General features: G+C 41.4%; 2 protein-coding genes across 2 annotated transcripts in view; both read left to right on the top strand.

The window, feature by feature from the left end:
• Nucleotides 1–6,289, top strand: part of CD2AP (CD2 associated protein) — a 76,712-nt gene extending 70,423 nt beyond the window's left edge. The window contains exons 14-18 of the mRNA XM_066547148.1: nucleotides 202–317; nucleotides 1,123–1,209; nucleotides 1,810–1,994; nucleotides 2,721–2,784; nucleotides 3,973–6,289. Coding sequence (XP_066403245.1) covers nucleotides 202–317; nucleotides 1,123–1,209; nucleotides 1,810–1,994; nucleotides 2,721–2,784; nucleotides 3,973–4,014 — 494 coding nt within the window. The 3' untranslated portion in view covers nucleotides 4,015–6,289. The remainder of the gene's footprint in view (nucleotides 1–201; nucleotides 318–1,122; nucleotides 1,210–1,809; nucleotides 1,995–2,720; nucleotides 2,785–3,972) is intronic.
• A 5,601-nt stretch (nucleotides 6,290–11,890) lies between these two features.
• Nucleotides 11,891–19,771, top strand: ADGRF4 (adhesion G protein-coupled receptor F4). Its single transcript, XM_066547147.1, has 8 exons — nucleotides 11,891–11,968; nucleotides 12,349–12,385; nucleotides 12,514–12,674; nucleotides 13,651–13,908; nucleotides 14,982–16,346; nucleotides 17,220–17,261; nucleotides 17,341–17,400; nucleotides 19,587–19,771. The coding sequence occupies exons 1-8, from the start codon at nucleotides 11,891–11,893 to the stop codon at nucleotides 19,590–19,592; spliced, it is 2,007 nt and encodes a 668-aa protein (XP_066403244.1). The 3' UTR covers nucleotides 19,593–19,771.
• Nucleotides 19,772–20,535: the final 764 nt, after the last annotated feature.

Below are 20,535 nucleotides of genomic sequence, written 5' to 3' on the forward strand. Positions count from 1 at the left end.
GGGGAAAATAGAGTTTCCCAGATATGTCAAAGTCATGCAGGTGTTTCAGATACCTCATGTGTCGTATAGGCTGAAAATCCTCAAAACAACAAGAATTCTGATAATTCTTTTTTTGTGTCTCAAGTTAAAAAAAAAGTGATAAAAAGAACTCAGCAAAACTTTCTGGTCTTGATGGTGGTCTCTGTTTTCCTCTTTTTGTAGATCTCTTAAGCTTTGATGATGTCATAGCTACCTCAGATAATCTGTCACACCCAACTGCGAACCGGCCCAAGATGCCTGGTAGGAGGCTGCCTTCCCGTTTCAATAGCAGTAGTCCTGTGAGTATTTTGGGGGTGTTCTCGTAGTAGGGAACTAAAAACTGGCTTCCCAGGAAACAGGACTACACTGGGGAACAGTCTTTTGAGCCAGGGCAAAATGCTGCAGGGGTTCAGTTCCTGTAGGTTTTGTGTGCAGGAATCCATGCCCAGCATGGAAGTGAATGTCAGAGAAACAACTGGAACTGTGTTGCAGCTGAAGGAGTGTTTCTGTTTCACGGGGTGTTGCTGCAGGAAAAGCTCAGCTCTTCTGGCCTCACTGATGGTGCAATAGGTGTTGTACATACACACAGCTCTGAAACGGTCTGTAGTGACTTTGACAATTGGCCACTATAAATTTGTAATTTAATGCTGCTGTAACAGGGGGATTATGATCTTAGTGCTGATGTGAGGTTGTCGGATAATGAGAAGCAGGTGATGCAGAGTCCTTGAAATCAGTTTTTCTCACTGGATGTTGCATAGTTATGCCAGTAACCATCTACGGTTACTCCCCATTTGTGTTTTGTGGAAGCACCTACAGACTCCCCAAAGTGTCACAGACTTAAGTATTGAAAGTATTAAGCTTGAAAATCCTGCCCAAGATTCCTGTGTTTGATTTAAGTTCAGCTCAATGTGGGGAGGGAAAGTTCTGACTGTCAGGGACAGAAAAGTTTGATAGTGTAGCAATTTAACTTTTGCTACTTGGTTTTCCCCTTTACTATTGCATTTTTAGAAACACATGAAAGTCTTTTTTCCTTTTTTTAATTTACTTTTAATTTTTGTTGTTTTAATTCTGAAAACTTTTCATTCCTTATGACTGGTTTACCAGGCAAGTCAAAATGTGGGTCCAGAAAAAATTTTGAAGGTGCAGAAAGAAGAAGAAAGTGCCAAACCAAAGCCAGTTGAAACAAAGAAGGTATGATGCTACCAAGGAGCCAGAGGAGTACCAGACAGCTTGGTGTTCTGTTCATCCTGTTTGCATTTCCAGTACAGGTTCATGAAACCATCTGAATGCCAGTGCTTGTAGTTGAGTACAAGTGAGCTCAGTCATAGTAAGAAATTTAGTACTGAAGTTCATTTATACTTACAAAGTGCATGAGTTCTGATGAGAACTGCTGTATCAGGTGGTATTTCCCAAATAAGTTCCATATCTGCTCAGCCTTCAGTCTCCTGACAGACAGAATAACAGCAGATCGGCAGGGTGCACAAAAGTTTGTTTATAACGATCCAGTGGAATCCATTAAATCACTTTTTTTTTAAGTGAAGGGGACTGAAATGTAAGTACTTTCTTTAGTGATTACAGGGCCCTCAGGTAAATCCTTAATTAAGAGCTGTATAAAGTAACTATCTCATATACTCCAGTAATCCATTCAAACTGGACTTTTTTTTTACCTTTTAGGTAGAAAATTAAGGGAACTTATGCACATTCAGCTCCCATCCTGGTACAACCTGTGTGCTGTAAGCATTCAGTTCATAAAGATTTCACTTCTTACCTTTCTGCCAATTTATTTTTTAGCCATCTGCATTCAGCCCACTGATCCCACCTTCATCTCAGAGACCAAGCTCTGTCATACTCGACTTTTTACCTGGAGACCTCCAACTGAAAGGAGAAACATATGAGGAAAAAATTTCTGTGGAAGAACTCAGGACTCAGATTAATGATTTAATGGGTTTAGTAGATGCCCTGAAGAAAGAGCATGGGTAAATATTTCCTTTGTCAATCTGAAAGGGCTTATATAGACATCTTATAAATGTCGTTAATGCCAAACTTTAAATTAAGAAAGGTATCCTCTGCTAATAACATTAATACATAAATTCAGGTATTTTCTATTTAAATTAATCTTACTAAATGCCCTGAATACGTACAAACTTGATGTCAGAGTAGTATTGTAATTTGTACACATTCTTTCCCTCCTACTTTGCACTCCTGCATCCATTACATCTTTTTGAAAGTATTTCTTTAACAGTTTGTGCTTTCTTTGTAAGGAAAACTAGTTAATTTTTTGGGGTAATGACATAAGTACATGGTGCAGACCTTGTGTAACACTGTGCAAAAGTACTTGCAGTATTGACATGACTTATATTCTAAGTAATTTATTCTGTGTGTAGAAGTAGCTGTGTTATTTTAGGTTATTTTAGCTTGAATTCAACTTTAAATATTAAATTAACAGCACAAACATTTAAGTAGCTTCCTTAAAATTGGGATTAAAAAATTAGGGAGAGGTGAAAAGCAGTAGGTAAGAAGTGTTGAGTGATGGTGGAAACTTGTGGTCCAACAGATATGAGTAACAATTCACAGGTGGGCGTGTGCCTTGTTTTGAGAGTCCCACTTGTAAAATTTAAACAAGGCCTCTGCATCCTGTCCTCAGTAATGTGAAGTTTCTTTTTCCCCCTTCTCACTTCTGTTTCCATCTTAACTACTTTTAGGAGAGAACTGGAAAAACTAAAGAAGGATTTGGAAGAAGAGAAGCTGTTGCGAAGCAATCTGGAGGTAATGTTACTTTGGGAGGGCATGGGGAGTTCAGGGGTTGTGTAGGCTTTGTTCTGGGATTTGATGTCACAGGAAAGTCTTAACAAACCTGTTCAGTCTCTTTTTGTGTTGCTGTTTTATTTTGTGATTGAATGAATGCCTCATGAGGCATTTGGATGCATAGAGAAGATCCAAGTTCACCTTTCTTTTTCTGGAATATTATTTGTAACAGTCAGTGTGGGGGTTGGGGTGGCAGTTCAGTTTAGTGCTGTTGGGTTCTGCTCTTTTCTAGAAATATGTCCAACTGGACAACTTCCAGGAGACACAGTTAATACTTTGCATTTATAAGATTGAAAGACCTATTTAATTTAAGTAATCAAAAGAAAAACAAAAGTAAACTTCTCTGCATTTTTGATGAATTGTTTAAATATTAAGTATGGATGATTTGCCAAAAGAACAGAATGCATCTGAAAAAACTCCTGATGAATGAATGCCACTCCTCAATTTACTGATGAAGAACACTACCTGCATTGCAGTATGATGCCATTAGGTAGTTAATAGGATGAGCTCATTGTAGGAAATTATTTCATTCTGGTACAAAAGGACATTTTATTTGTGAAATAGTACATCTTGCTGGCTACAAAGCTACTTGAAACACATGAGAGAAACTTCTGGTGAGTCTCTCTTTAATGTGACTCTAAAGCAATCATGGTGCCTTAAATACGCAGTAGAGATGAAGAGGATGTAACTCCAGGTGTCCTCTAAGTCCATGTCAAGAAATACAAATTAATCCAGGCAGTGTTCTGCATGAAAGGGGTGGTGCAGCATTACATGGGGACCTGTCAGGTGATTGCATAACCCAGCTTTGACTTCTTTTTTCAGAGAGAGTTTATCCAGATAAACTGATTTATCAGTCAGATTTTTTTAAAATTTTAAAAAGATTATACCAGAACTGTTGTCAGTCAGATTTTTTTAAAATTTTAAAAAGATTATACCAGAACTGTTGTGAAATTTTTAATTCTTTTAAATTCCTGGTTTTTTAGCAATATAGTGGTACAAAATCAACTTTAAATACTGTACTGTCACGTGCTTCTATGGTGTAATACTTAAGTGTCTTTGAAAAGTAAACGTTATAACTTTGGTGGAAGCTCTGAAGATTTTATAGCTACTTTAATAATGACTTTCTTTTCAAAATGTTTGTTTTTTCAGCTTGAAATAGAAAAATTGAAGAAAGCAGTGATGTCTACATGAGACAGCTATGGACTCAATGTTTTTAACTTGCCAGGAATTCAAAGCTGAACACAAGGAGAACTGACTCTTATTTCATTATAATGGATGCTCTGGTGTTCTACAGTCTTAAAGAAAAAATATAATAAAAACAAAGGAATATAGTCTTATATTCAGAGAGATAAGAAAACAAAAAAGAATAATGGTGTAATTTTTTTGCCAATATAAAAGAGGCCTTATTTCATACTGTGCTGGAATTGCAGACCTTATTTTTTTGGTTTGCTTGAAAATACTACTGAATCTGTATAGAAAGGAGAGGGAATTCTTAATAGATTTTTATTGAATACCTGTAGCTTAATTTTTAAAGAGATCTATACTATAAATAGGGTGATCTGTCTTTGCAACTAATCTGTAAAATAGTCTGTTGGAAGGGATGGAATGACTGTATTGTAATTGTAGTCACTACTTTTCCCCTACATGCAAAAGGGAATATATAATATTTGTATAATTTTGGCAGTCTTACCCAGGGTTATGCTGTTGTGCCTGTCTGCAGTGAGAATACTCAACTTATGAACAGCATAGTCTGAATAATGAGATAGGAATTTGTTAGTGCAATGAAGCAGGTGAAACTCCTATGCATTGTAGAAAGATTGAATGATCTAATTCCAGTAGTTTAGCAGAACGGTTTGTCACTTGCACTATTGGATTAAAAAGGGATTTAAGACTTAATTGTGAAATCATGACAAAATTAACTGTTAAACCACAAAATGCAAGGAATACAGAAACAAAGCGAGGGTCCAGTCTCAACTCAACCTGTTGTGCCTAAAATATTACAGTGTAGAGGATGAAAGAGTAAACCTTAAGTCACAGCATCTGTACTTCTGTGTTTCTGAAGTCATCAGTCTTTCTAGTGGTTCAAGTATGCATCTTGATTTGTTTTTACAATAGTCAGGTTTTGTTTATAATATATCTCCAAATAAATCCCTTTGGAACTTTGATACTCTCAAAAGCTCTCAATATTTATATATTTATGCCATAAACTTTCTCAGTATATTGCATACCTCTAAACTTAGTAACATCTTTGTATTTTAATAAGTGATTGGAACAATTGCTTTGACATCATTGTGCTGGTGTCCAAGATGGTGTCTTTATGGAAAAGAAGTTGAGATCTTGTGGATTACCATTATCTTTAACCCCTGAGCTCAAAACTTGCACCAGAACAATACACAAATAATATGCAAAGTGATGGGAGGCAATGGTATTTATTGATGTGTTTGTCTGATTAAAGAATTAAATAACATACAGCTTTAGAAAGCCAGTCAAATTCATTAGTTCTGTTAATCAGCTCATTTCCTTTAGGTCTGCTGTAACTTAAAAGACAAAAACATGCCTCATAGTTTGGCAACTTCACCAATAAAAGAAAGTAATTCAGCTTCTCTTCATGGGAGTAGTCATAAATCCAGTAACTATTCAGTGTGTCACTTGTTGAAGTGACATGGAAGTATTACTTTTTGAGAGTAATCCCACACCATGAAATTCTTCTACAGTTTGTGTCATCAAATACAAATGTCAAAAAGTTAATTGGGGAATGTTTGTCCACTACTGATTCAAATAGTTAGTGAAATTTCATTGAAATCTATTCAATACACTATGCAGGTATGGAGTAATATTTGCTAGTCAAATTGCTAGTAAGCTGATTTACTCTTAATGCTTTTAACCTTGAATTGCCCAAGTGCATCACAAATGAATTGAGGAATCATGTGCTGTCAACAGACACTAAACTCTTGCCTGGAATTCATGCCTGTAGAGCAGGTGATGAAAAACAAGAATTGAGCCTAATGGAGGACCCAATTTTGTTATACAAGCTCTTCACTGTGATTGGAGCATGAAACAAATCTTGGAAGGGGTTGCTCTGCAGAAATTGTGCCTGTGTGTGAGCTTGCAGAGGATGACCAGAACAAGACAATCAGCTAAAGCCACAAATGAGAGGTGTTTGTTATTTAATGGCCTTTGTTCGCTCTAGCAATAAATGACCCAAGTGCAATGACTTGATTTAATAAACCCTCCTTTAAAAGTCGCTGCTATGAGTATTTGTAGCCGTAAGGAAGTTGCCCTGATGCGTGTCTGTCTTGTCTTCAGCTAGTGTTACATACTGGAGTGGAGGGGGAGAGGGTAATGGTTTTGAGACATTCCACAGTACAAGTTCCTAAGAGCAGTGTGCTTCACTGACTTGTCTACCGGTGCTGTAAAATGATGCATGCTATCCAAACTCAGCAAATAAAATGAGTATAAAAACCTCTTCAGGCATCTGCTCAATTCTGTTCAGGATTGTTTTGTATGCCCTTAAATTCTTTTCAAGGAGGAGTGGGGGGGGGGGGGGGGGGTAGAAGCAAAGTATTTATAATAGACCCCTTTAAAGTTTTCAGATTTCCATTATCTCACTGGGATGCTCTGGCTCCTGACTATCAGGGTGGTTTAGGATCCTTACAGTTGGAAAGCTCTGTTTTCCTTTGCAAATGTAACTGGGAATTTTTAACTTTAACTTTTCAGGATCTGTTCATTCCCCCCCATTTTTTCCTCTTGGCCCATATTGAACTAACCTTACTCTGCATCTTCAGAGGCTTTATTTAAGATCCCTATTGCCAGTCAGTAACATGGATAAATGCATGTTTGAATCCCTTCTTAAGTATATAGTGAAAACTGAAAACTGAGGGTATGGCATGTTTAATAGGGATATGGAAGGGGGAAAAGGCACATAAAGAATGAAACAGCAGAAGGGCATTTTTAAACTGCCAGGTTTTCATTTAATCTCAAGATTCTCTAAAAATCTTTTGGTAGTACAGAAGGTATAGTTTAAAAAAGCAAAATTACAGGTGTACTTGATTTTTTTCCGCAAAGATGATTTATTTTCATTAATATTCATGGAAGTGAATTTCTGATGGAAACCTGTGGTTATTGCAAGGTTTGAATTGTATAGCAAAGTATCTGTTGAACTTTTAAATAAATACCTTGTATTCATTAAGATAGCACAAGTCTGTTGTTACCTCTTTCCAAAGGAAATGGTAAACCTAGGTTCACACAGCTGCCTTTTGGCTGCTCTAAAAGTTACCTGAGATGTTTCTGATCTCTGAGAAAGCAGTTGATGAGCACAGCTGGTTGCAGATCTTGGGTAATTGGATTTTGCAGGAGCTGAGAAGACAAACCCCTCCCTGCATGTGCCTGAGGAATGCAAACAACCCCAATCAGCTTGTAAAGCATCAGACTGATGCTGCTGGGGTCAGGGTTTGCAGTGCCTCTTTGTTGAGAATCATGGTTTCAATCTCTTTCCAAGCCCCCTGGGAGCCCAGATTGACACAGCTTCCTTCTGGGAGAAGCGGGTGGGTGTCTGAGGGCTGCAGGATGCTGGGCTTTGTGTCCTTCAGAGAACTCTTGATGTTGAGGAGGTGTTGAGAATCAAGGGCCATTCAGTTTTGCCATCGCAGTAAAGGTTCAGGGAGTGTGTAGAAGCACAGCTCCAAGACATGGGCAAGAAGCTTTCTGAAACCTGTCCATACCTTGACGTGATTTGGTTTTTAGCATTTCTTACTATAAAGTATTTTTCTAATTGATCTCTGTCTGTATTGTATCAAATTGTATCAATTTCACCTTCCCAGGTGGGTTCTGTTGGCTGTGCTTGATTGTGCCTGGCTAAATTCCTACTCAATCCTGATGTGAGGCTGGCTGTATCAAAGCAGAACAGTAAATCATACCTGTCTTTAGGTTAAAACTGTAGACATGCCTGTAACTGAGGACTGGCTGGAGTTGTGACAGCAGACAAAATGACAGGAAACCCCATAAGCTCCTGATGAACACATTGCAGGAATGTAGAAAAAAAAATCAGTGACCAGAGATCTTCCAAGTCAGCCCTGTGTGAAGGAGTGTTAGGAATTGCTCTTCTGTAGTGATAAACTACTTGCTGTACATTTCTGACTATTGGAAATCTGGCTCTTGGAGGTGAGATGATATTTAGAGAGCCAGCAGTGACCATGGCACAAGGTTCAGCTGATAACTGTCACCCTTTATGATGGGGTAGCCCTGAAAAAAGGTTATTATTTGCCCATTGAGGTTTTTAGCTGCACCAGGTGCTTTCAGTAATGTGCTCTTGCATTTATGAATGATATTACATTAACTTGACCAGATGTTGATCATTAGTGTTTTGAAGTCTTTAAGAGATTGTTGTTCAGGGAAGTTGGGGATGTCCCATCTCTGGAAGTGCTCAAGAACAGGTTGGAGGGCGCTTAAAGCACCCTGGAAGAGTGGAAGGTGTCCCTGCCCATGGCAGGGGGCTGGAACTGGATGGTGTTTAAGGTCCCTTCCAATCCAAACCTTTCAATGATTCTGTGAAATACAGGAGAGCAGAAGCTGCTGCCTGCAGCCAGAGGAAGGGCACCAACCCCACAGGTGTGATTCATCCCTGTGGACTCCTGGCAGAGGTGGCAATCTGGCAGATTGGTGGGTGTGTTTGTAAGGTGTTTTGTCATTTTGCAGTGCAATACCTTCATCTGCAGGTTCCTCAGCCTTAATCCAGTCAGGCAAGAAAAGAGGCAGCTGCTGCCCAACATTATTTCTTCATGGGAAAACTCCAAATGCGTTGGGGCACCCAGGCAGGGCTGGGTGAGACTGAGACTGGGGCAGGATGGCAGCAGATGAGTGGTTAGAGAGTCACGTCTGAGACCTTGGGGATCCCTGGCTGGGTTAACTTTGCTCACAGTATTCCCCAGACTTCTGGAAACAGTGAGTATTTCCACATAAAATAAAACCTGCTCATTAGAGCTGCTGGAGAACTGTCAGTGGTCTGTGAAATTGGTTAATTCATAATCTAAAATGCATTTAATTGCTAAGGCTGTCTTTACTGTGCACTTCTTTCCTTAGTTTTATGTTGTTTTTACATCTGTGAAAATAGATATTTTAATTAACCTCTGGTGTTTTGTTTTTTTTTTCTTGTAGTTTTGTAATTGGTCTCTAATCAGTGTTATCACTTTTAAGAAAATGTGGAGTTTTCTTATGGCTACATATAAAGATTCCTCTTAGAGCTTGCTTCACTTAAAGCTACACTTTCCAACTATGTTTCCTTTAAAAATACAACTGACAGCATTCTGAAGAATTAGGAGCTTTACTTTTTTTCCTTGGATGACCATGTGAACACTAAAGCCTCCTGCTGCAGCCTTAACTTGCTTGGTAGCAATGGCAGGTTATCATGTTATGGTGGTTTATTGAGTTTTAAGCAAGCCATGTGGCCATTCAAGCCCTAAAACCAATAGATTAGGTTCTGTAATAATGGGTTTAAAACTTCTGATAAATGTTGTAGTTACGAGTTTGTAGTGTTTGGAAAAATATATTTCTCGAGCAAGTTATTGCAAAGTCAGTATAAATCTTAATTTTGTAAAAAATGTGCTTGTAATTTTTTTTGTGCAGGACACCTTTCCCTGTAGACTTAGCTGTAGTTTGTTTTCTGGAGCAGTGGACAGGGGAGAGAGGTGACTCCAGGTGATGAGGGACTCTTTGGACAGAGACTTTGGGTCCAGCATTGTGGGGGGTTTAACTTCCACAGTTGTCATTGTTTGGACAGATCCCTCTGTTTGCTGTGTCCATGTGGGGCCAGACTGCTGTACAGTGCATCCTGCCAGTAGTTAAAATCTGCATTAATATGGTTGGGGTAGAGGAAAGGAAGACAGTTCTATGGAGTTTTACAAGATACTTCAATTTTACCCAACAGGAGTCAGAGTAAGGGATTTGAACATAAGGCTGTGGGCATTAACCAACATAGGGATTACTTTTTAAATTCCTTTTTTTTTTTTTTTGCTCTTTTAAGAGACTCTGCTCTCTTGTAGCCACTGCCCATCCAGTCTCTCCTTGCTCTTTCCCTTCTATGAAGGGCTTTGGAATGAACTGGAGAAGGAGGATTGCTGGTGACAATCTTCTGAGTTGGTTGTGGAAGTGTCCCCTTACTAGAAAGTCCTTTTCACATGAGAGGGTATTGACACCTCAGCTGCTCATGTACCTGTGTCCTGGCACATGGTTGGAGCAGAAACCTCTGGAACAGAGGAGTATCATGCTTACAGCTTCTTACAAAGGCAGGGATTATTGGCAGTTGATAGTTTATGATAAGAGACAAATCATCCTCTTTATGCTTTCATGTGTCCCAGTGCCACTATACCCACATTTTTTCCTGAAGTAACAGTGACTTGCTGCTGTCTTGCTTGTTTTGCCCCGAGTTTCTCCAGCTGCACAGTGCTTGCCTTGGCAGGCTGCTGCAGTGCTGGGACTGGGTGGTTTCCAAGATGAGTCAAACAATGCAGCTGAGCGAGCTCCGTGTTCCACTGCTGGCAGGGGCCGGTGTCTCGGTGAGCCCGACATTCTTGGAGATGTCCCAGATTTCTGCCTCACTCAGAGGTAACAGCCCTAGGTGGGGTTCCACCCGTGATTAAATACAAAATGAATGTGAATTAATTAGTGGTGAGGCACGATGAGCTCAAGGATTCCGAGCTGTGAAATGGAATTGGCAATAAGCATTTAATGACTGCAGAAATCAGAAAGGAATTCAGTGCAGCCTTTCACCCCAAACCTGTAGGTGTTTCCCAGCCACCTCCCCTTCTTTGGCAATATTGATCCCAATATAATGCTTTGTTTCGCCTGATCCATTTTATTTCCTTAGAAGAGCTAGTGGCTGCTAGCTTTTAACCCAGAAAATGCTTTTCATATTAACAGCTGAATTCAGAGGCTGGCATGAGATTCTCCTTAAGAGCTACCTAAGAGATTCAGTGCATTAGTTGAACTCTTTTATGCTAATTTCATGATTAGGTAATAAACCCTACAAATCTGAAATCATAACATGGTGGACAAACATCATAGATGAAAGGAGCAGCCAGATGTGTGCCTAGGCCTTTGATGCTGTCAGATGGGAGAGCCTGGAGCCTCTGGATGGGAAAACACATCTCTGCTCTCCCAGTGCAGGACCCCTTCTGCTCTGATCAGTATCATCTGTGCTGATCAGTATGTGTCAGGTGGAAAATTGAGGTGTTCCTCTCAAGGCATGGTAATTTGATGAGGTTTTTCATGTTGCCTTCTCTTGAGATCAAGCTGTCATCCTGTTTTGTCACTGTGCATTTGCTTTTTGCTTTAGTGGTTTAGTTCACTAACTTTTATGCATTTTATTTTTGATTTCTTTTTATTAAATTAATATTTTTATACTTGTGATGATAGAAGATCAGTGTCTCAATTCTTCTGAGCCCACAGCAGCTGCTGTTTTTGCCTTGGACATGTCTAGCATCTAATTATGAGATTTGATGTATCATGTTGTTTTTCCTTCATTCCCTTTGCTGGATTATTTTTCTCTAACAAATATGCCTGTAACAAGTTGCATCCCAGGATGTTTAACTTTTATTAAGGACTGTGGGGAACTTCATGGAGGGAATAGAGGTCTGAATCCTTTTGCAAAGGAAATAACTCTTCACTCTGGCCCTTGTTTATCACAGTTTGATTTCTGGGCCCTGTGTGCCCACGTTTGCTACTCACATGGCAGGAGCTGACCAAGGGAGCAGAGCATTGAACCCAGTGGAGATGAGACTGTCTTAAATCCCTTCAGAAGGGACACACAGGCTGAGAGGCTTTAATAAGCTTTCCAGCTTGCATTGAACAGATTTTTTTTTTTTTTTAAAGAAAGGGCTCACAAGTCATTCAGTAAAGGAACTGAATTATGAATGCCTGAAAAAACACCTTGCAAGTCCAGTAAGGACATTTTCTGGCACAGGTTTAGCTGCTTTTTTACTAGTAAGTAATCAGACTGTGTTCAAAAAGTGGAAACAGAGATGTCTAAACTTTAACATCTTTATTCCAGGAGGAAATCAGCAAATGAGTGGTGATGGATGTGAGGGTGATCTACTGCCTGCTCTTTTGGGCTGCGCACTTCTTCCTGGCCGTGCCACACACCACTCCCAGGGTAAGTTTTACTAGATCAGGCTGCTCAAATCCCCATCAAGTGACCTTGAACACTTCCCAGGGATGAGGCAGCCACAGCCTGTCAGGACAGCCTGTTCCAGTGTCTCACCACCCTCATCATAAACAACTTCCTCCTCTGAGATCTGTGCATGATCTCAGTGTCACTTCAGTAGCAGGGTCCAACTGAAGGCTTCATATATAGAGGCAGACTTTAAGTAGAGAGTTCTCAGCTGGTCTGTGTGAGCAAAGGGCCACAAGCTCTGCACTCTGGACCTCAAAAGGACTATTTTCCTCTTGAAACCCTTTCTGGTTTATACCAAGGAGTCATCTTTTACTTATTTATGTGAACATTCACTCTATGTTCCACTTCTTATTTTTCAGGTTCTTGGTAACGAATCAAAGACTGGTTATGAGCAAGGTACAGTGCCCTGGGTAATGCTTTGTGAAATGTTTATCAGTTATCAATACTTCACACCCCTGATGCATCACAGACCATGGTATACTGTCTTTCACCATGTAACAGTGTCTGCTTTGTTTATTTTCCAGATGCCTGTATAAATCTCATTCCCTGCCAAGATAATGGAGCAATTTGTATTCAGCCTTGCTCTCCCTCCTTCCATGGGGAGACAAGCTTTGTCTGTGCGGACAGAAAGTGGCAGATGCTGTCAGATGCTTGTGCAAGCCTGGATGTTCAGTCCCTTTTTCAGGTGAGGATGCTGTTGTGCACCTTGGCCTGTGCTTGTGACTTCTTGCAAAGACAGGCCCTCCTTCCATACACTTTCAGTCTTGAGCAAAGGGAGATGGGATCCTGAAACACAGAATACTTTGATAACAGGCTCTGACTTCATGGAATCAAAGAACTGTTTATGTTTGAAAAGGCCTCTATGATCATTGAGTGAAACCATTATCCCAGCAGCACCACATGAACCATGTCCTCAAGTGCCACCTCTACACCTTTTTTGAGCATGTTCAGGAATTGTGATTCCACCACTTTCCTGGGCAGTCTGTTGCAATGCCTGACCACCCTTTCAGAAATTTTCCTAATATCTAAACCTCCCTTGATGTGACTGGAGACTATGGCCTCTTGTCCTATCACTTGTTACCTGTGAGAAGGGCTGACCCCCACCTCACTATTACCACATTTCAGGTAGCTGTAAAGAGTGATATGGCCCCCCTTGAGCCTCCTTTTTTCCAGACTGAACATTCCCAGATCCCTCAGTCACTCCTCATCAGACTTTGCTGTAGTTCTTTCACAATCTTTAATCAGATGATATGAAATAAATTTGGGAGGATTCTTTTGTTTCTGTGGAAACATAATTCAGAAATGAAGTTGCCTTGTTCACTTGGCTGGTGTTCCTCACGTGGATCTGAACCAAGTAGGTTGAAACTGAGGAAAGAACAACACCAAAGTGTGTAATAATCAGATGATTTATGACAAATTCTCCTCTGCTGCAAGATCCTTAATCAAGTCACTTAATCAAGTCACTCTGCATTTAGTTCTTGCCTCTTCATTCATGTGTGTAATATAACCATTATGTTCTTCTCAGGTGAGCTTTGGTCCTGGGTTTCAGCCCATCTGGCACCTTCTCTGCACACCCAGCACTGCATCTCTTGCCTAATTGTAGCTGTGGCTTCATTTTCATTCTTTTCATTAATTTTCTCAAATCTATTTCCTCTCTCCAGAGGATATCCCAAAGTGAACTCCCATGCTCTGGAGGACATCTTCCTTTTGTAGGAGGAGGAAAGCTAGGGCCTGGGAAGCCTGGAGATGGAGCAAAACATTTTGGTGCTGGGAATCATAGCTGCCAAGCTGATTTTTCATGCATCATCCCAGATATCCTGTCTTCACCAGCCATCCCAGGAAACATTGCTGATATAGTGGAATTGCTAAAGAAGATTTCCCTGCTGCTATCAGAGAATGTGACTAGAGGAAAAATGCAGGTATTTACTTTTATTGGCTTTGGGAGGTGCTTCTGAACTTTACGGAGCATCCACAAGTATTTTGTCCTTATGGCCATTGTCCAATGAAGTGCTGGCTGCAGGTCACATGGAGATCACCTGGAAAGAGTTTCCAGAGTGGGATATTTTGTTAGCAGAGAAACTTTTTAACTTATTCATGTGTGATGAAAATAGATTGTGGAGTTAAATGTCTTTAAAAGCAAAGGTTTTCAGGATCTGCTGTTATAGGCATGGGCTAATGTCACAGACATCTTTTCATTAAAAATCCTTTCTTAGGATTTTTCTTCCTGAGAAGCTGAGAGGCTTCAGGAACAAAATGTAAACAATGGTTATCTGCTGCTGTGGAATGCAACAGGTGCATCTGTGATTGGCCCATCTTGGATGTTTATAATTAATGTCCAATCCCAGCCCAGTTAGCTTGGACTCTCTGTCCTTTATTATTCATTCCTTTCTATTCTTAGCTTAGCTAGCCTTCTGAGATGAAACTTTTCCTTCTATTCTTTTTAGTATAGTTATAATGTAATATATATATCATAAAATAATAAATCAAGCCTTCTGAACATGGAGTCAACATTTTCGTCTCTTCCCTCACCTGAAAACCCCTGTGAACACCATCACAGGCTAACAGTACAAGGAAGAATTACTTTCTAAAGTATGACACTGTAGGGAAGGCAGCCTTGTACAACAACAGCTGAGATCTTTGCCTGATGAACTCAGAGATCAGAGAGCAGGGGAAGAAATACAGAGAGGGTAGTAAAAATCAGACCTCCACTGTGGGTCAGCATCTGGAATAGAACTAGGCTGTCCTTTTTGCTTTATATTTACTTCTCTAATCACCTTTTGATGGAGGATATGAAGAGGATAGGACAATTCTAGTAATGAGAAGTTTGGTTTTGACTGGGATGGGTCATGGGAATATATTCATTGTCAAAAGAATTATTCCTTTTATAGAAATCACTCATGAATTAAATGAGCCTTTTTGGAGGCACTGCCAGGAGAATAATATTTGGTTTCTTCTAACACAAAACAAATTCTATTTTGCTTGTTTGTTTCAGAGTTACAGCAGGATAGCAAACCATATTCTGAACAGCTCCATCATTTCCAACTGGGCTTTTGTGAAGGACAGAAATGCTGGTTCAATATTACTGGACTCGGTGAATTTATTTGCTGGGAAACTTCTTCTAAGAAATGGGTCAGAAAGTATCCAGGAGCCCTTCATCGCCACCAAAGGCTACAGCATACACAGAAACACTTCAGAAAAGAGCTTTGACTTTTCCATGGAGTTCAACAGCACAGGCAATATTTCTGGCCACGTGGTGATTCCAGAGCAAGAGCTGCTGAGGTTGCCCAGAGCTTCCAAAGCCATCAGCGTTGCATTTCCAACGCTTGGAGCCATCCTGGAAACCAACCGGCCGGACCCCGCTGTTGTGAACGGGATGGTGCTGTCGGTGTCGCTGCCAGAGGAGCTCCAGAACGTTTTGCTCACCTTTGAGAAGCTGAACAAGCTGGAGCAGGTGGGGGCTCAATGCGTGGGGTGGCACTCGGCCGAGCGGCGCTGGGACCCGCGGGCGTGCCAGGTGCGCGCGCACAACGCCAGCGCCGTGGTTTGCGTCTGCGCCCACCGGCGCCGCACCTACGGAGCCTTCTCCATCCTGATGGCCCCGGCCGTGCCACGGAGCTCCCTGCTGGACTACATCACACGGGTGGGCCTGGGGCTGTCCATTCTCAGCCTGGTCCTCTGCCTCGTCGTTGAGGCCGTGGTGTGGCAGCATGTCACCAAAACTGAAATCACCTACATGCGCCACTTCTGCTTGGTCAACATTGCTGCCTCGCTTCTCGTCGCTGACGTCCTGTTCATCCTGGCAGCCATTGTGCACAATGCAGCCCTGAACTACCAGCTGTGTGTGGCAGCCACTTTTTTCCTTCACTTTTTCTATCTTGCCCTGTTTTTTTGGATGTTTACCTTGGGCCTCTTAATTCTCTATGGATTATTATTAATTTTTTTTAAGATAACAAGATCTGTATTCTTAGCTGCAGCATTCTCTATTGGATATGGATGTCCCTTGGTCATATCTGTCCTCACTGTTGCTATTACTGAACCAAAAAATGGGTATTTAAGGAGTGGAGCTTGCTGGCTCAATTGGTATGAGACAAAAGCCCTTTTGGCTTTTGTTGTACCTGCCCTGAGCATCATTGTCATGAATCTCATTGTGGTAGTCGTGGTTGTGGTGAAGACTGGGAGATCCTCCCTTGGAGATGGCTGCAAGTCACAAGATTTGAGCAGCATGATCCGAGTCAGCAAAAATGTTGCCCTTCTGACACCTCTGCTGGGCCTCACCTGGGGCTTTGGGTTAGCCACAATCATTGACAGCCGCTCTCTGGCCTTCCACGTCGTGTTTGCGCTGCTGAACGCCTTCCAGGTGAGCTCTGGGACACTGGGAGCAGTGTGGGTGCTCAGACCTTGAGCCTGGCATAAAGGTATCAGATCAAAGAGGGGCTGGCAGCAGGTGTGTGTGAAAAGCAGGATCTCAGCTCTCCCTTCCACCCGGTGCTTTCCCATGGCACATGCACGAGGCATCCCGGGCTGGTGTTCTAGGTGCAGATGGGTCATGGGACAAACTGGTCTGGTTGGAAGTGAATGAAGGAATAATCCCATGATTAATTTATGTTAGATGTAAAATACACCAGTTAATGTCCATAACTGCAAAGATGTCTGATCCTTATCAATTAACAATTACACAGAAAATTCTCCCTTCCAGTGAAGATGACACTGGCCCAGGTTTCCCAGAGAAGCTGTGGATGCCCCATCCCTGGGAATGTTCAAGACCAGGCTGGATGGGGCTCTGAGCTACCTGGTGTAGTGGAAGGTGTTCCTGCCCATGTTGGAGGGTTGGAGTTGGATGTCCTTTAAGGTTAATTCCAACCCATTCCATTCCACAGCTGATTCCATGGTTTTGATTAACTCATCAGCATAAACACCCAGTGTTACCTGATGCACTGCTGCACACCCAGTCTGCCTTAGCTCTTCTTGGATCAGGCTGCCCTGAGTGGGCTGAGAAAGTCCTGGTTGGTTACCCATCAGTCCAGTTCACAGTCAGGATTAACACAGGTTATATCCATTCCTGCTGTTCCCAGAGAGCCCATGTGCCCTTGGTGGATAAACCCATTTTGTGCTTTGCTGTTACCTGAATCACAGGTGATTAGATCTCTCCTTAATGAAAAGACATCTAGAAACACTTAAGAAATATCATGTGGTTATGCTGGTTTTGTTAACTGGTTTTGCAATTTCTTAGGGATTCTTCATCCTGTTGTTTGGGACACTTCTGGACAGAAAGGTACTTATTCTGGATTATATGAACATTTTCTACACCTTGAGAAACTGGTCCCTTTAATATTATTTATTTAAATCTGCAGACAAGAGAAGCCTTAAGGATGAACTGCTTTTCATCAAGGCGAAAGTGGGGTCTAGAAAAGGTAAAGGTTATTTATTTTCCTGTTAATGGCTAATTTACCAATTTACAAACCTTATTTGTATGTTAGAAGAATGGAACCATCCACTACATCTTACACCATGTAACACTTTTCAAATGTAAATTCTTGCTGAAGGACATACAGGTATCTCAAAAGTCTGCTCAGAATATTAAACTTCTAAATATCAGAAGTGGCAATTAATAGATTTTTGTGATTCTTGCATAACCTACTGCTGTGGTTACAAAGTAAAAAGGGGTATTTTTAATCAATCTCTTCACCTGCAGATATCAAAGCCCCTTTGGTAGATAGTCCCAGTAACTTTTTTTCCTCATATTAGATTCACTTTAAGGTCACTGAATAAGGAAGGAATGGAATTAGGAATCATAAATCCCAATAGAATGGCCTGTTTCCTGCCTTCACAAAAATATGGATCTGTATACCAGTAGGGCTGCTTTAGGATGTCAGAGGATTGTTCTGCTTTAATCTGAGGGATAGGAACCACTCAGAGCCCAGCCAATGTCTTTGGTGCTAATTGATGTGCACTCCTGAGAGCTTGAGGGTCTTTCAGATATCAGAACAATTCATTAAAGCAATTCAACCTTAAGGAAACAAACTGTGTTTTAGCAGCTTCCTACAAAACTTTGGCAGAACTGAAGCGCTGACATCACTGAGCTGGTGTTTCCTACCTCTACAGGAAAACTTTTGTCTGTTGTCCTTAGATTTCTTTTGGTACCAAGGCTTAGTGGTTTCACACAGTGTCTCAAGAATTACCTGCAGTGTTTTGCTGTCTGCCAAAAGAAACTGTGTCAGTACAGTTTGGACACGGGAAAAATAATTTCTTTGCTTTTTTTCCAGTCTATTACTCAGTTATGATCCTTGTACTGAAAGCTGCAGAGGGTCTTCTAGTGACTCTGTGTTCAAATGTACATGGCTTATGAGGGGAAAATAGAGGGGTTAAGGCAGCTATTCCTCCTCTCTGAAATGGGTCATTTGGGGCAGGAGAGACTGTGCAACTTTGAGATGACAATTCTTTTATAGATCCAATAAAGATGTTTCACGTCTTGTCAGGCATTGGGTCAGGATTGAAAGTTTGAAAGTTAAAATTCTCTCAAGACACCATCAATATAATAGTCTGGAAACAACAGATGGAAATTTCACTAATCCCATGACTCAGCAACATTTGATAAAAATATTGAGTGATCTCACAGGGCAAAACTTGGTGTGGAAACTATGGCTGTGTGTGCCTGGGAATTTGGGTTGATGTTGTCACTCACCTGGGTGGAAGAAACCACGTGTAGGTGTTTACTGTGGCATAACAGAGGGGAAAGGTGTGAGTCATCCATTTTTGTAAACTTGGGTGTAAACATGGAGTTTGACTCATTAGAGTTGAAGAAGTTTGTCACACCTGAGATGATTGTTTAAAAAAAAAAAGTCTTGTTTCAGAGAGCTTCAGAATCATGGGATTGTTTAGGTTGAAAAAGATCTCTGAGATCAAGTCCTACTGTGAACTCAGCACTGCCAAACCCACCACTAAACCATGTCCCCAAGGGTCACATCTATGTGACTTTTAAATACCTTCAGGGACTTCATGGTGACTCCACCGCTGCAATGGGCAGCCTGTTCTAATGGTTGACAACTCTGTTGGTGAGGGAATTGTTCCTAATATCCAATCTAAATCCCCCTGGCACAAGTTGAAGCCATTTCTTTTTGTCCTGTTGCTTGTTACATGAGAAAAGAGCCCGACCCCACCTGGCTGTCCCCTCCTGTCAGGAGCTGTGCAGAGCCAGAAGGTCCCCCCTGAGCCTCCTTTTCTCCAGGCTGAGCCCCTTTCCCAGCTCCCTCAGCTGCTCCTCATCAGACCTGTGCTCCAGAGCCTTCCCCAGCTCCCTTCCCTTTTCTGGACACGCTCCAGCCCCTCAATGTCCTTCCTGCACTGAGGGGCCCAAAGTGGGACTGTGCATCTGGGGGTTCAATGGTCACTGTAAAACACGGGAAGGGTGATGCAGACTGTGCCTTCAGTGAAGTCTCTGAATTTCCCCAGACCTGCAGGAGCCTTTCCTGTGGGTCACATTTTAAGGTGACCATCTTGTGATGTTTCTCACAGGATCCTGAGGCACCTCCTGTTTGAAATGGACCCTCCACCTCCACAGATGATACTTGTAATCTGACCTGATTGTTTTCCCTCCTAGTCCTAGCAGTGGGCTCTTGTCTTCAGTGGATTTGAGCAGCGAGAAGAAAAGGAGCACTTCTTGCAGAGATGCTGGTTTGAGGGCAGCTGAAGAGCCTGACCAGCTCAGAGCATGGACAGCCCTGTCTGGGAGCACAACCACAGGAAGCATCATGAAAACCAGAAGAGAAAAGGCCCTGAACCTGCTGTCAGGAGAAGGAAACCATCAGTGTTGCTGCAGGCCTTGGAGGAAACAGGCTGAAAAACAAAACTTGTTTCTCACCTTTGTGAAAACTGCTGTGAGGAGAGATTGTCCTTGTTTGCCATTTCAGTGCTTCAATTCTTTCTCCTTTTCTTTTCTTCTTTTCTTTTCTTCTTTTCTTTCTTTTTTTTTGGCATTGCAATAAGGAGCTGTACAGTATGTGGAGCTGTTCTAAAATTATTTAATTTTTCATGTGATGTACAAATGTTGAGGATTATCTAGCTGATTTTGGTTGTCTTTTGGGAAAAGCTGATTCTATTTGTTGCTACTGTATTCATCATTTCCATTTGTCCTCCCAGAGTGATGGACCTGTTTCTGCATTGCAGAAACACTGTTCTCTCCCTCCCAATATTTGTTGTCTCCATCTCAGTACTTGTACTTTTGTGTCAGAGGAATTGTACAAAGCCCTTTTCTGATCTGTCAGGACAGAATTTTCATTCTTTTTCCTGTCCTGCAAGACAATGACAGAGATGAACAAGAGAGAGGACTCTGGTAATAATCAGTTTCCCCCTTTAGATGTGGGAAAGCAAGCAGAGCTGAATCAAATGATGGAAATCTCCTGTGCAATGTCCTAACAAAGGAGATTATTTCTGCATGTGAAATGGGGTGTCTGGACATAAAATCTGTCCTTGTTCTGAGAAACCCTTTCCAAGGAAGGCCTTGATGGAAGCATTATTGACTCCTGTCAGGATAAAGTGATGGTTTCAAA

The sequence above is a fragment of the Molothrus aeneus genome, chromosome 3, assembly GCF_037042795.1.
Source record: "Molothrus aeneus isolate 106 chromosome 3, BPBGC_Maene_1.0, whole genome shotgun sequence".
In the NCBI taxonomy this organism is placed as follows: Eukaryota; Metazoa; Chordata; class Aves; order Passeriformes; family Icteridae; genus Molothrus; species Molothrus aeneus.

What these genes read in the sequence shown, in the direction of transcription:
- ADGRF4 (XM_066547147.1), top strand. Translation starts at nt 11,891, where the DNA reads ATGGATGTGAGGGTGATCTACTGCCTGCTCTTTTGGGCTGCGCACTTC. An exon ending in TGCCACACACCACTCCCAGG is followed by an intron (nt 11,969 to 12,348) that starts GTAAGTTTTACT and finishes CTTATTTTTCAG; the next exon opens with GTTCTTGGTAACGAATCAAA. An exon ending in AAAGACTGGTTATGAGCAAG is followed by an intron (nt 12,386 to 12,513) that starts GTACAGTGCCCT and finishes TTTATTTTCCAG; the next exon opens with ATGCCTGTATAAATCTCATT.